This window comes from Erythrolamprus reginae, unplaced genomic scaffold (genome assembly GCF_031021105.1).
Source record: "Erythrolamprus reginae isolate rEryReg1 unplaced genomic scaffold, rEryReg1.hap1 scaffold_163, whole genome shotgun sequence".
NCBI classification, from domain to species: domain Eukaryota; kingdom Metazoa; phylum Chordata; class Lepidosauria; order Squamata; family Dipsadidae; genus Erythrolamprus; species Erythrolamprus reginae.
This window is the reverse complement of record NW_027248558.1, coordinates 5,653-20,414: the sequence shown is the minus strand read 5'-3', so window position 1 is coordinate 20,414 and position 14,762 is coordinate 5,653. Positions and strand designations below refer to the sequence as shown.

At 46.1% G+C, this 14,762-nt stretch overlaps 1 protein-coding gene across 2 annotated transcripts; it reads right to left on the bottom strand.

Annotated features, from left to right (window-relative positions):
* Positions 1-613: 613 nt before the first annotated feature.
* LOC139155963 (dehydrogenase/reductase SDR family member 13-like) lies at positions 614-13,150 on the bottom strand. Of its 2 annotated transcripts, XR_011557137.1 has the most exons (6): positions 12,954-13,150; positions 10,467-10,585; positions 7,525-7,648; positions 5,107-5,418; positions 1,175-2,085; positions 614-963 (listed from the first exon to the last, which is right to left on the bottom strand). XR_011557137.1 is itself a non-coding variant. In XM_070731350.1 (5 exons), exons 1-5 carry the CDS (start codon positions 13,012-13,014, stop codon positions 1,826-1,828), a joined length of 876 nt encoding a protein of 291 aa, XP_070587451.1. In that variant the 5' UTR covers positions 13,015-13,150; the 3' UTR covers positions 614-1,825. The 2 variants fall into 2 exon arrangements, 1 of the variants encoding a protein (XP_070587451.1); XM_070731350.1 differs by having other exon boundaries at positions 614-2,085.
* Between the last annotated feature and the right edge of the window lie 1,612 nt (positions 13,151-14,762).

Sequence of the window (14,762 nt, the reverse complement as noted above, 5' to 3'; positions counted from 1 at the left end):
TTCACAGTAAACCGCAGCCTAGTCAAGGCGAGAATTAAGCCCCACTCTAACAAACACTGTAGGTAAACAGAGAGCAAACCCTGTTCCCTTCTAACCCTGATCATGTTACCTAGTTGTGTTCTGACACAGCTGCCCAAGCACCACAAACCCTCTGAAGTGAACGCAAAGTTTCCTTTACTAGGAGTACCGACCCTACCAGCAAAAAAGTTTCTCTCTTTCTCACCGCAGGATGAGACGTCTGTCCATCTTGGAGATGAATTGTTCGCTGCCCATCCCCTGCCTTTGATCCCCAGAGCTCAGGTGGGGCTTTGCTAGCGGCCGTGGCTCTTCCATCCCGAGGACCAGCCCATAGATTTCCCCTGCTCTCCTCTCCTCTGCCTCCTGCGATCCAAGTGTCAGCAACAGGACCCAGCTGTTCCTCCTCTTCACGCCAGAGCACCCAACTTGCACTGAAAGGTGTTAAAAGAAAAGGCAGCGCATACTGCATAAGCCACGCCCACAGTGTGGTAGTAAAAATTTTGGTAGCCTTTCACTGGCCAGACTCCTCCCCCTGGTGGCAAACCCCGCCCCCTCTTCTTGCCTTGATGGAGGAAATGGAAAACCAACAACTTGATGGAGTCTTTATTTATTTCTTTATTTTAAAAGATTCTGTATGGTCAACCCCACGCAACTGTCCACAACCAACTCCACAATACTGAGTATTGCGTATTGTATACAATTGAGTATTGTATTGGTAGTTCTGTGTTAGCAAAAACTCCAGAGGAGAAGGATTTAGGGGTAGTGATTTCTGACAGTCTCAAAATGGGTGAACAGTGCGGTCAGGTGGTAGGGAAAGCAAGTAGGATGCTTGGCTGCATAGCTAGAGGTATAACAAGCAGGAAGAGGGAGATTGTGATCCCCTTATATAGAGCGCTGGTGAGACCCCATTTGGAATAATACTGTGTCCAGTTCTGGAGACCTCACCTACAAAAAGAGATGGATCAAATTGAAGGGGTCCAAAGACATGCTACAAGAATGGTGGAAGGTCTTAAGCATAAAACTTATCAGGAAATTAGATTACATAATTACAATGAAGAGAAATTAGCAGCAACAATGAGGCGGTGGGACAAGGTTAAAAATTATATATTAACAATATCAGCAAGCGATGCAAATGTAAGAAATAAAATTCAATCACTTTATAATGAACAACGTAACCCAGAGACGAAGCAAATGAAGGATACGAAATTGAATCTTCCCTGGTGAAGGGAATCTTTATTTCTGTTAGGTGATCAGGAAAGACTTCATGAACTCCATCTGTAGAGTCTGGAGGACAGAAGGAAAAGTGGGGACATGATCAAAACATTTAAATATGTTAAACAGTTAAAATAAGGTCCAGGAGGGAAGTGTTTTTAATAGGAAAGTGAACACAAGAACAAGGGGACACAATCTGAAGTTAGTTGGGGGAAAGATCAGAGGCAACATGAGAAAATATTATTTCACTGAAAGAGTAGTAGATGCTTGGAACAAACTTCCAGCAGACGTGGTTGGTAAATCCGCAGGAACTGAATGTAAACATGCCTGGGATCAACATAGATCCATCCTAAGATAAAATACAGGAAATAGTAAAAGGGCAGACTAGATGGACCAGGAGGACCTTTTCTGCTGTCAATCTTCTATGTTTTCTAATACTTTCCAGGTTTTAAAAAAACCATCATAAATTCAACATTTGTCTCAGCCACATCACAACCTCTGGGGAGTTTCCAGATTCCCGGCAGTTTCATCTCCCAGATGCCAATTGGATGCCAGCTTTCGGTTAACCCAAACTCTGTGTCTGTCCCTTCCTGGATTAAGTGGTCAGTCCCAGCAGCATCTCGCTGAATTCCCAGAGCTTCTTGGCCACCTGGTCATCACGGGCTTGTGACCAAGGCACTTTCGGCCGGCAGTCCACAAAATACTGCCCGCTCAGCCTCTCGATGCCCTCCTCCGTGGCGCAGAAGATGGAGGTCTGGGCGCCTGCGTTGCAATCTCGTCTGAACGCATTCGTGAATCCAAACACCTGAGATGCCCATTGTGGAAAAGAGCGGCCAAGCTCGGTTTTCACAGATCCTGGAAGCAAAAGGCAATTGGTTGTGAGAACAGGCTCGGATGAAAGGAAGCACCTTCTAGGGCAGCGAGGGCAACCCTTTCTTTCCTCCGAAAGAGCGTGCATGCATGTTATCACGCATATGAGGATGCCCCCACCCATAATTCAATGCTTCCCCACCCCCACGGAGGCCCCATGGAGGCCGGAAGTGGCCTGTTTCCCAACTTCTGGTGGGCCCAGAAGGCTTGTGTTTCGCCCTCCCCAGGCTCCAAAGGCAAAAACACCCCCCACCCCTCTGGAGGCTCTCTGGAAGCCAAAAACGCCCTCCCAGAGCCTCTGTGCAAGCCAAAAATCAGCTGGCCAGCACACACATGCAGCTGGAGCTGAGCTATGGCAATGGCTTGCATGCCAGCAGATATGGCTCCGCATGCCACCTGTGGCCCCCGTGCTGTTCTAGGGTGAGCCCAATGGAAGAGGAGGAGGAAGAGGAGGAGATCCTGAATGAACCCTTCGTACAACCCCCGTTGCCCTTTTGGCAGCCTTGGAACTTGAGTCAGTTGAGAAGGGTTGCAGAGAAATCTGAATGAATGAATGAATGAATGAATGAATGCATATATAAAATAAAATAAAATAAAATAAAATACTAAAATAAATAAAATAAATAAAATAAATAAAATAAATAAAATAAAATATAAAATAAAATATAAAATAAAATATAAAATAAATGAAATGAAATGAAATAAATAAAAATAGACATAAAAATAGAAAAAGTGCAGAGAAGAGCCACAAAGAAGATTAGGGGATAAACGGAGGCTGAAACACACAAAGAACGGTTGCAGGAACTGGGCCTGGCTAGTTGAATGAAAAGAAGGACCAGGGGAGACAGGAGAGCAGTCTTCCAGCATCTCAGGGGTTGCCACAACGAAGATTTGAGGGTCAAGCTATTCTCCAAAGCATCTGAGGGCAGAACAAGAAGCAATGGGTGGAAACTAAACAAGGAGAGAAGCAACCTAGACCCAAGGAGAAATTTCCTGACAGTTAAAACAGTTAATCAGTGGAACAGCTTGCCTCCAGAAGTTATGAATGCCCCAACACGGGAAGTTTTTAAGCAGATGTTGGATAACCATTAGTGTAGTGTTTCCTGCCTAAGCAGGAGGTTGGACCAGAAGACCTCTAAGGTCCCTTTCAACTCTGTTGTTGTTGTTGTTGTTGTTGTTGTTGTTATTATTATTATTATTATTATTATTATTATTATTATTATTATAAAAGAAATAAATATTTTGCGAAGATCCAACACTGAAGTGAGCGGGCAATGGTGCAAAGGGAGTTTGTGTGGGTGTGTATACATCTGCATGCTGCATTGCACATCTGGACCTCATGATTCTTGAGAAATGTCTATTTTCTTTTATGTACACTGAGAACATCTGCACCAAACACAAATTTCTTGTGTGTCCAATTGGCCAATAAAGAATTCTATCCTATCCTATCCTAGTCTAATTCTATTCTATATTCTATATTCTATATTCTATTCCATTCTAAATCCATTATTATTGAATGGCTAAGATTTAAATAGATAATGTTACATATCAATCTTCTGTCTGTTCCCTGAGTTGGTTAAAATAGTGCGTATTTGTGAGTTTGTGTGTGTGTGTGTGTGTCAAGCTGGTGCTGAATTTGGTGATAAATTAATGGTTTGTCACACTATCTGTAGAAGGCCTGATGTCGATGGAAACTTGGGAGGGGGGATTTTCATAATGTAGCCACAAAGCATTTTTTTGAGAAGTTCAAGGTCATCCTATGCCCACCCACCTGGGCAGAAGCGAAGGGAGGACTGGTCACGCTGGCACAATCTGAGTGGGCAATGTGACAAGTTTGTAGGTAGGGGGGGACAAGGGATGGGACCTTTAAACTGGGTGGGAAGCTCAGATCCAGGCTGGCTCTGGAAATAAATTGGAGCTTCGAGGAGCACTTGGACTTGGACTCTGATTTAATCTGGATGTTACCTGGGACCTTGACAATTTGTAGCTCAGGGTTGAAGTTTCACCACCCAGCTATCTTATTTATTTATTTATTTTATTTATTTATTGGATTTGTATGTCGCCCCTCTCCGCAGACTCGGGGCGGCTAACAGCAGTAATAAAACAGCGTATAACAATAATCCAATACTAAAAACAGTTAAAAACCCATTATATAAAAACCAATCATACATACAGACAGACCATGCATAAAACTTTAAAGGCCTAGGGGGAAAATGTATCTCAATTCCCCCATGCCTGGCGGCAGAGGTGGGTTTTAAGCAGCTTACGAAAGGCAAGGAGGGTGGGGGCAATTCTAATCTCTGGGGGGAGTTGGTTGCAGAGGGGCGGGGCCGCCACAGAGAAGGCTCTTCCCCTGGGTCCCACCAAGCGACATTGTTTGGTTGATGGGACCTGGAGAAGACCCACTGTGTGGGACCTAACTGGTCGCTGGGATTTGTCATCAGAGCTAGAAGGGAGTGAGATTTGTGAAGAGGGGGAAGAGGAGGAGGAGGAGGAGGAGGAGGAGGAGGAAGAAGACTGTAGGGTTCTTGATGCTCTCTGAGCTTCCTTGTTTTTTCTTGCAGATGTTTTACTACCCAGCTGGGTCACAATGCTAAACAGGAAAGGGTTTGTGGAGATGAGGAGGAGGAGGGAGAGTAGCAGGAGTAGGAGTAGTGGGGTGGGGGAGGGGAGGGGAGGAAGAATAAAAGGAGCAGCAGCAATAACAGCAAAGGGAGGAGCAAGGAAGAACGGAGAGGACAAAGAAGAGCAAGAGACTCATCCCTGCTTTAAGCAGAGGGTTGGACTAGAAGACCTCCAAGGACCCTTCCCCCTCTCTAAGATTCTAGGACTCTGAACCTGGGGAGATGGGGGACATCTCCCTCCTCAGCTGAGCTCAATGGAGGAAACGCCCGGGGTGGATCTGCAGAGGGGGTCGAGGGACACCCCCCCCCACCCCCAATGGGGGAGAAATGCCTGGGGGTCGAGATTCCATCTGGGGCGCCTTGCAGCCGGACTTCCACTCACCTGGATGAACCGCGTAGCAGGTGACATTGGTTCCTTCCAGACGGTTGGAAAACTCTCTGGCGTGGAGAAGGTTGGCTAGTTTGCTGTTGCAATAAGAACGTAGAGTCTTCCACCATCCTTCCGCTGGCTTGTGGACGGTCCGAAAGTCCATCTCCCCATAGGCATGCACCCTGGAGGACAGAATTATAACCCGGCTCGGGGTGCAGCGCTTCAGCCGGTCCAGGAGCAGGTGGGTCAGCAGGAAGTGGCCCAAGTGGTTGACCTGGAAGCACTGGTCAAAGCCATCAACAGTTCGTCCAGCCTGACACACTCCTGCCAGAAAAATAATAAGATTACATGTAGTTCTTGACTTAGGACGGATTTGTGATTCTGTTGTGGTTGGCTCTGGCCCAGCTCCTGCCCCAAGGAATGTGCAGGTGGACGTGGGGGAGACATCCACATGCTGCAGGCCTGTTTTGCTCCCGATGGAATCTGCCGACGAAGCCTCCTCTGACCAAGGAAGCGTGAGTGACAGGGAAGAGGGGAGTTTGGCAGACAGCCCAGGAGGAGATCAATCATCTGTATCATCCCTGGATTCTGAACAAGAATTAATGACACAGCCACGCATGCGTAGAGTGATCCATAGGAGACAACAACTGAAGGATTATTACAGGAGATAAATGAGGCCACCTGTGGTTGGGTGGGGCTGCTGTAATTAATGCTACAGATAAAAAGAACAGTTTGCTGGTTTAGCCTTGTGGCAGTTTATCTGATTCATTGTTTCATCAAGATCGTGGTTTGTGTGCTGTTCAAGATTGTGTGTGGACTCTCTGGACTTTAGAATTGGACTCAATTTCCCAGTTATTGGGTGAGAAATTGGATTGCATTTAACCTGTGCCTTGTGTGTACCAGAAAATCCCTTTGACATTTAAAAAGGGAGCTTTTTCTGTTTTTCTGTTTATAAAAACTTTTGGGTTTTCCTTTTATCGTGTGGTGTGTGTCTTCTTGGATTAATTACCCTGTAATTATGGGCAGTTGAAACACACCGGCAGAACAGATTACGACCCAGTTCCAAAGTTCCAGTAGCTCCCCTTTTTGGCCACTGTTAGGACTCTGTCCAAACATTTAGGTTGCCAATATATAAACAAGCCAACTATGTATGTTTGTATGTATCAAGGTAAGATAGCTTTAAATGTATTACTAAGTTCCGATTGGCTGTGGTATTGCAAGTTACCATAAGAGGGCGATAAAGAACATGATTCTCACTCTCTCTGCTCTCTCTACCCATTCATTTGTTATTGACTCTTAGACTGATATAATGAGCTCTGTATTATTCTATGATAGTTTGTCTAAAAAAAAAGGCTTATTTTTAAAAATATTTTTTCTCACAGTATTCTTTTTCTTTTAAGATAGGTGAATTAAATGACCCTTGTGTCCTTTTATTTTCTTTTACCTTTCCATTTTACAGCTACTGTGTTACGGTCCGCCCATTGGTTGGAAAAAATGCCAATTGATGCAATATTCATAAATAATTCTATATTCATCCATGCCCTGTCAATATGTGACCACGACTCATGGGGGTAGGAGTAAAACGTGTATTGCTTTTTGTTTGGATTTAATTTCCTCCATGTGTCTACTATTTCAGTTTCTTGGGCCGTATTTTTAAAAAGGGGAGTTGGTAGTGGTCTTCTAACTTTTTTATTGTTTGTGCACTTATAACTCATGGCATCGGACCAGAATATCTCCGGGACCGCCTTCTGCCGCACGAATCCCAGCGACCGGTTAGGTCCCACAGAGTTGGCCTTCTCTGGGTCCCGTCGACGAAACAATGTTGTCTGGCGGGACCCAGGGGAAGAGCCTTCTCTGTGGCGGCCCCGGCCTCTGGAACCAACTCCCCCCAGAGATCAGAATTGCCCCCACCCTCCTTGCCTTTCTCAAACTCCTCAAAACCCACCTCTGCCGTCAGGCATGGGGGAATTGAAATATCTTCCCCAGGCCTATGTAATTTATGTATGGTGTGTTGTGTGCATGTTTTTTAAATTATGGGTTTTTAACTTCGTATTATTGGATTTGTATTGTACATTGTTTCTATCACTGCTGTGAGCCGCCCCGAGTCTACGGAGAGGGGCGGCATACAAATGTAACTAATTAATTAATTAATTAATTAGTTAATTAATTGGTAAATAAATAAATAAATAAATAAATCTATTTTAATATTCACTATAGCATTAAAATTCCCTACGGTACATATGTTCTCCCATTCCATTTCTGTTACTATTTTATTTAATTTGGAGTAGAATTTTGTTGTTGTTGTTGTTTTGGGTGCATATATTGCTATCAACAATATTTGTTCCCCAGACCACCACCACCACCCCAAAAAAAATCCCTCTTCCTTCCCCCTCTGGAATCCCTGAGGGGAGGGGTCTGCTCTGCCCCCACCTGCGTTGTTGATGAGGATGTCCAGACGGGGCTCCGATTCTAAGAAGTTCTGCGCAAAAGATCGCACGGAGTTCAGGCTGGCCAGATCCAGGATCATCAGGATCACCTCCGAGTTCCCACTTTCCTGGGAAAAGAAAGGGAGGAATCCTGAACCTCGGGATCGAGTACGGCTTCCAAGCCAGATCCCGGTTTACTCACCTTCTGCGTAGGACTGCTCATCTCTCGGCAATCTCTCTCTGGGTGGTGCATCATAAAATAATCAGACAATCCTCACCTTATAACCAGTACAGTAGTACCTCTAGATACGAGTTTAATTCATTCCAGAAGGGAGCTTGTATGTCGAACAACTCGTATCTGGAACAAATGGCTTTAGACTTTGTTTTTCCCCTCCGAGATAACCAGAAGCAAGGATTCTTGCGCCATCTAGTGGACGCTTGGCTCGTATCCCGAATTTGAGCTCAGGTCTGGAACAGAAATTTCTCTCCCCTCATGGCTCGTAACTTGGAATACTTGCATGTGGAGTAGCTCGTATCTAGAGGTACTACTGTATTGGGTTTCTGGCTGGACGGGAGGGGGTGGTGTTCTGATAGCAAAAATGGAGCTTTTAGAAATAGACTTTATTTGAACAATCAAAACATACAAAGTTGACAGCATATTTACAAAGATACAATTCAATGAATTACATTATAACTCAGTTGGGTAGATAGAAACAGAAAAGGAAAGAAAGAAAGGAAAGAAAGAAAGGAAGGAAGGAAAGGAGGGAAAGGAAGGAAGGAAAGAAGGAAAAAAAGAAAGAAAGAAAGAAAGAAAGAAAGAAAGAAAGAAAGAAAGAAAGAAAGAGAGGTTGAGTGAACTGTTCAAGAGTATTTTGCATGGTTAGCAAATTCTTGTTTTCCTTTTTTTTCAATTTTTTTAAAGTTGGATATAAATATTAAATTAGAACATTGATTAGACTTGTACTCACATAACATAGATACATATGAACAGACATACAAACAGAACAAACAAGAAAAAAGGAATGAGAAAAAAAATTGGGAAAAAAGAAAGAAAAAAGAAGATTCAACTTCTAAATCTCTTCTTTTACAGTAAATTCTTCTGTTGTCATATTTCATACGGTTAAACTGTATTTCTTTTACAGTTTTTTACTTTCAATATATTTCCTTATTAATATCAGCATTTCAGTATCTACATTTTCTTGTTTTCCATACGTATTGTCATTGAATTAAAAAGGAAAGGAGATAATGTATATGGACAGGTGTGCGCGAAGGTGTAGTATGCTGATATATCCTCTGCTGGTTCTTCAGAGTTCGTATCACGTATATGTTGTGGATGATTTTGGGGTCCATCGATTATTGGGGTAGCCTGGTTATTTTATATATCTTCAGTGCTGAGGGATTATTTGTTTACATCTTTTAGGTTTTGCAAATATTTTTTTCTGTTCTAACCATTTATACCAGTTTCCCCAGGCACTATAGAAACATAGAAGATTGATGGCAGAAAAAGACCCCAGGGTCCATCTAGTCTGCCCTTATACTATTTCCTGTATTTTATCTTACAATGGATATGTGTTTATCCCAGGCAGGTTTACATTCAGTTACTGTGGATTTATCTACCACGTCTGCTGGAAGTTTGTTCCAAGGATCTACTCTTTCAGTCAAATAATATTTTCTCATGTTGCTTTCAGATTCATCTTTTTTCTGGGAGTTTTTACTGTAACAATGTTTTATCTCGTCTACCTATTTCATATGCACATATATGTTGATTCTTTATTTAAACACGGATGTCCATTTGCACGTGGAGCGTGTTTTATCCCGGTGGCATATAAGGGATTGCATGATCTCTGCACATGCCACACCCTAAATAAATGAATAAAAACCATTGGGAAAACACCTGGATACAGAGGGGAGGACAGACCTGCACGCCAGGTGTGCTGTCACCCTAGACAGAAATAGTTAGCTTGTATTAAGACATCTTTCTTTAAGACATTGCATTAGGGGAATTGTAGTTGGATTGCACTCTGGGTAATGTGGTTTTACATGTGACCACATTTCTGTATTCCTATTGGCTCTGGCCCAGGTGATTGGAGAGAGCATTCCAGTGGGTTCTTTGTTCTTCGCTAAGTACCCGTATTTTTCAGAGTATAAGACGTACCTTTTTCCTCTCTAAAAGAGGATGATAATTAGGGTGCATCTTATACTCTGAATGTAGCTTTTTTTCAGCCCCTAACTAGGTGCTAATAATCTTCCCAGCTCTTAACTTGCAGGCTCTTTCACTGTTTCTCTCTGCAAAGAATGTTTTCCAAGCCCTAAGTCTTTACAGGTTTTTTTTTCATTATTCTAACTTGCTCTGAGTAAATTTCTTTCCAGCCCTAGCCAGGTGCTAACAATGTTCCCAGCTCTTATCAGCTTGCAGGCTCTTTCATTGTTACTCTCTGCAAAGAGTGTTTTCCAAGCCCCTAAGTCTTTGCAGGTTTTTTTCATTATTCTACCTTGCTCTGTATAAGTTTCTTTCCAGCGTTAACCAGGTGCTAACAATGTTCCCAGCTCTTACTGGTTTGCAAGCTCTTTCATTGTTATTCTGTCTGAATAAAGTTTTTTTAAAGTCCTAACCAGGGGGTAAAATAATGTGCTGAAGCTAACTAGACTAAGGACTCTACTCAGATGAATATCTGGTAAGCAGGTTCTTTTCCTTATTTTCCTCCCCAAAAACTAAGGTGCGGCTTATACTCCAAAAAATACGGTAAGCCAGCATGTAGAAGCAACATGTAGAGCCAGGGATGATTCAACCTCCTTTTACCTGGACAGATTACACTACAGAAGAATCACAACATAGCCATGACTTGTCGTTGTGGATGCCTGTAATAAAATAATCTGTGATATCTCATTGTGCTGAGTGATTTTACCGGGGAAGGTTCATCTCGTACCAGCAAAGTAGGTACTCACCCGTCTGATGTCGTGCATGGCCGATTCTCCTCTCGCTTGGTCGCGGCATGCCAGAATGACACGGGCGCCTCTCCGGGCCAGATCCACCGCTGTGGCCTTCCCGATCCCGGAATTTGCCCCTAGAAAAGGGCAGAGAAAGGATTCACCGAGATCGCCCAGCCTTTGAGGGGGATCCAGAAGCCGGAACTGCATTTGTGTGGTTGCAGTTTCAAACTGTAAAATTGCAGGCAACAGATGGAGCCTGTAGTACTGCCCTCTAACCACTGCACCACTGTGGCTCATGACTTATGGCTGGTGCTTGCATTTATGACTCTCATAGCATCTCCACAGTCACGTGGTCAGAATTCAGGCATCTGGAATCTGGTATACCAATAGCAATAGCGTTTATACTTATATATCGCTTCCTGGTGCTTTCTCAGCCTGCTCTAAGCGGTTTACAGAATCAGCCTCTTGCCCCCAACAATCTGGGCCCTCATTTGACCCACCTGGGAAGGAAGGAAGGAAGGAAGGAAAGAAAGAAATAGCAATAGCATTTAGACTTATATACTGCTTCCTAGTGTTTTTCCAGCCCTCTCTAAGCGGTTTACAGACTCAGACTCTTTTGCCCCCAACAATCTGGGCCCTCATTTGACCCACCTAGAAAGGTGCAAGGCTGAGTCAAAGGAAAGAAGGAAGGAAGGAAGGAGATAGGAATGAGAAGGAGGGAGGTAGAAGGAAGGAAGGAAGGAAGGAAGGAAGGAAGGAAGGAAGGAAGGAAGGAAGGAAGGAAGAGCAATAGCTTTTAGACTTATATACCGCTTCCTAGTTCTTTTCCAGCCCTGTCTAAGCCGTCTTGGTTTCTCCCCCGGTGCCTTCATCACTTGCTAGACGAAAACTTTCCTGTTCCTGGTGCAATTGCTCTTAACACCAGGAATTGTTTTTAACAATTTAATTGGAATCTGCCTGCCGGTGACGCCACCCCTGATCCTGCATCTTAGCCAACTTCTGTGGGAACATTTAATGTCTGATTTGCAGAACTCCTCTCCACTTTCTTCAAAGGCCACACTGGCTTTTCTGCACCCTCTTAAGCTTCTTCTCTTAAGAGCTGCTGGCTTCTCTCCAACCCAGGTGGGAGGATGAGAGTATTGATGTGGCCAAAGCAGAGCCAGGGATTTAGAAAAGGGACTCTTGCCCTCCAGGGTGTAATAAAAATAATGATAACAACAACAACAACAGCCACAGAGTTGGAAGGGCCCTGGAGGTCCTCTAGTCTAGTCCAACCCCCTGCTTAGGCAGGAAACCCTACACCACTTCAGACAGATGGTTATACAACATCTGCTTAAAATTTTCCAATGTTGAGGCATTCGCAAGCCGTTCCACTGATCAACAGTTCTGACTGTCAGGAAATTTCTCCTTAGTTCTAAGTTGCTTCTCTCCTTGTTTAGTTTCCACCCATTGCTTCTTGTTCTGCGCTCAGGTGCTTTGGAGAATAGCTTGACCCCCAACTCTTCTTTGTGGTGACCCCTGAGATGTTGGAAGGCTGCTCTCCTGTCTCCCCTGGTCCTTCTTTCCATCAAACTAGACATAAACCCAGTTCCTGCAACCGTTCTTCATTCATTCATTCATTCATTCATTTATTAAATTTGTATGCCACTCCTCTCCATACTCATGTGTTTTAGCCTCCATTTATCCCCTAATCCTCTTTGTTGTTCTTCTCTGCACAATAATAATAATAATAATAATAATAATAATAATAATAATAACAACAACAACAACAATTATTTATTAGATTTGTATGCATCTTGGCCAAGATGTAGGATCAGGGAGGATGGCAGTTTCTAGAGTCTCAACATCATTTTTTGCATCATGGCAACCCAAACTGAATGCTGTATTCCAGGTGTGGCCTTACCAAGCCCTTATCAAGTGGTATGAACCCTTCGTGCGATCTTGACTCTCTCCCTCTGTTGATGCAGCCTAGAACTGTGTTGGCTTTTTTGGCAGCTGCTGCACATGGCTGGCTCACATTTAAATGGCCGTCCACTAGGACTCTAGGATCCCTCTCACAGTTACTACAAGCACCCTCGGGTGACAATCAACAGGCACCAACATCTAAAAGAGAAGGAATAGGCTGGCACAATACCAGTATTCCAATATTGTGAGGGGCTGCTGCCCCAGAGAAGAGTTGGGGTCAAGCTATTCTCCAAAGCACCAGAAGGCAGAACAAGGAGCAATGGGGGGAAACTAAACAAGGAGAGAAGCAACTTAGAACTCAGGAGAAATTTCCTGACAGACAGAACCGTGGGACAGATTTTGCCTCCAGAAGTTAGTTAATTATTTAGTTTGTCTTTTGAAGAAGGAAGAGAGTGGACAGCCACTGGTCTGAAATTGTGGAGGTTTCCTGCCTGAGCAAGGGTTGGACTAGAGAGAGAGAGAGAGAGAGAGAAAAAGGAACGGAGGAAAAGAAAGAAAGAAAGAAAGAAAGAAAGAAAGAAAGAAAGACAAACTGACCTGTGATGAGCACCGTCTTGCCCAGCAGGCTGACCGCGTTCCGGCACCAGGTGGCCGCCATGGACGTTGTAGTAAAGGAGCGCGTAGAGCCCGAGCAGCAACGCCGCGCCCGTCGCCAGCGCCCCCCGCCGCCTCCATGGCCCTCTCCCCGCCGGCCCCGCAGCTCTGTCTGGGCTTCCCTCTCCCGGGGATTCTCCTCCCCCCGCCCCGCCCCGCCCCCTCGTGGGAGAGCCACGGACGCCGCCGGCGCTCAGCCTCTCGCGCGCCCCCTCCTGGCTGAGAACAAACAAGGGAAGGGGGAGGGACCTTGAAGGTCTCCATTCCAGACGGGGAGGGAGGGAAGGGAAGGGAGGAAAGAGGGAGGAGTGAAGGAGGAAGGGAAGGGAGGAAGGGAAGGGAGGAGGAGGGAGGAGTGAAGGGGGAAGGGAAGGAAGAGAGGAAAGGAAGGAGGCATGGAGGGGGAAGGGAAGGGAGGAAGGGAGGAGGGAGGGAGGAGTGAAGGGGAAGGGAAGGAAGAGAGGAAAGGAAGGGAAGCATGGAGGGGGGAAGGGAAGGAGAGGAAGGGAGGGATGGGAGGGAGGAGGAGTGAAGGGGGAAGGGAAGGAAGAGAGGAAAGGAAGGGAGGCATGGAGGGGGAAGGGAGGAAGGAAGGGAAGAGAGGAAAGGAAGAGAGGCATGGAGGGGGGAAGGGAAGGGAGGAAGGGAGGAGGGAGGGAGGAGTGAAGGGGGGAAGGGAAGGAAGAGAGGAAAGGAAGGGAGGCATGGAGGGGGAAGGGAGGGAAGGAAGGAAGAGAGGAAAGGAAGGGAGGCATGGAGGGGGAAGGAAGGGAGGAAGGGAGGAAGGGAGGGAGGAGTGGAAGGGGGAAGGGAAGGAAGAGAGGAAAGGAAGGGAGGCATGGAGGGGGAAGGGAGGAGAGGAAGGGAAGAGAGGAAAGGAAGGGAGGCATGGAGGGGGAAGGGAAGGGAGGAAGGGAGGAGGAGGGAGGAATGAGAGGGGGAAGGGAAAGAAGAGAGGAAAGGAAGGGAGGCATGGAGGGGGAAGGGAAGGGAGGAAGGGAAGAGAGGAAAGGAAGGGAGGCATGGAGGGGGAAGGGAAGGGAGGAAGGGAAGAGAGGAAAGGAAGGGGAGGCATGGAGGGGGAAGGGAAGGGAGGAAGGGAAGAGAGGAAAGGAAGGGAGGCATGGAGGGGGAAGGGAAGGGAGGAAGGGAAGGAGGAAAGGAAGGGAGGCATGGAGGGGGAAGGGAAGGGAGGAAGGGGAGGAGGGAGGGAGGAGTGAAGGGGGAAGGGGAAGGAAGAGAGGAAAGGAAGGGAGGCATGGAGGGGGAAGGGAAGGGAGGGAGGGAGGAGGGAGGGAGGAGTGAAGGGGGAAGGGAAGGAAGAGAGGAAAGGAAGGGAGGCATGGAGGGGGAAGGGAAGGGAGGAAGGGAAGGGAGGAAGGGAGGAGGGAGGGAGGAGTGAAGGGGGAAGGGAAGGAAGAGAGGAAAGGAAGGGAGGCATGGAGGGGGAAGGGAGGAAGGAAGGGAAGAGAGGAAAGGAAGGGAGGCATGGAGGGGGAAGGGAAGGGAGGAAGGGAGAAGGGAGGGAGGAGTGAAGGTGGAAGGGAAGGAAGAGAGGAAAGGAAGGGAGGCATGGAGGGGGAAGGGAGGAAGGGAAGGGAAGAGAGGAAAGGAAGGGAGGCATGGAGGGGGAAGGGAAGGGAGGAAGGGAAGAGAGGGAAAGGAAGGGGAGGCATGGAGGGGGAAGGGAAGGGAGGAAGGGAAGAGAGGAAAGGAAGGGAGGCATGGAGGGGGAAGGGAAGGGAGGAAGGG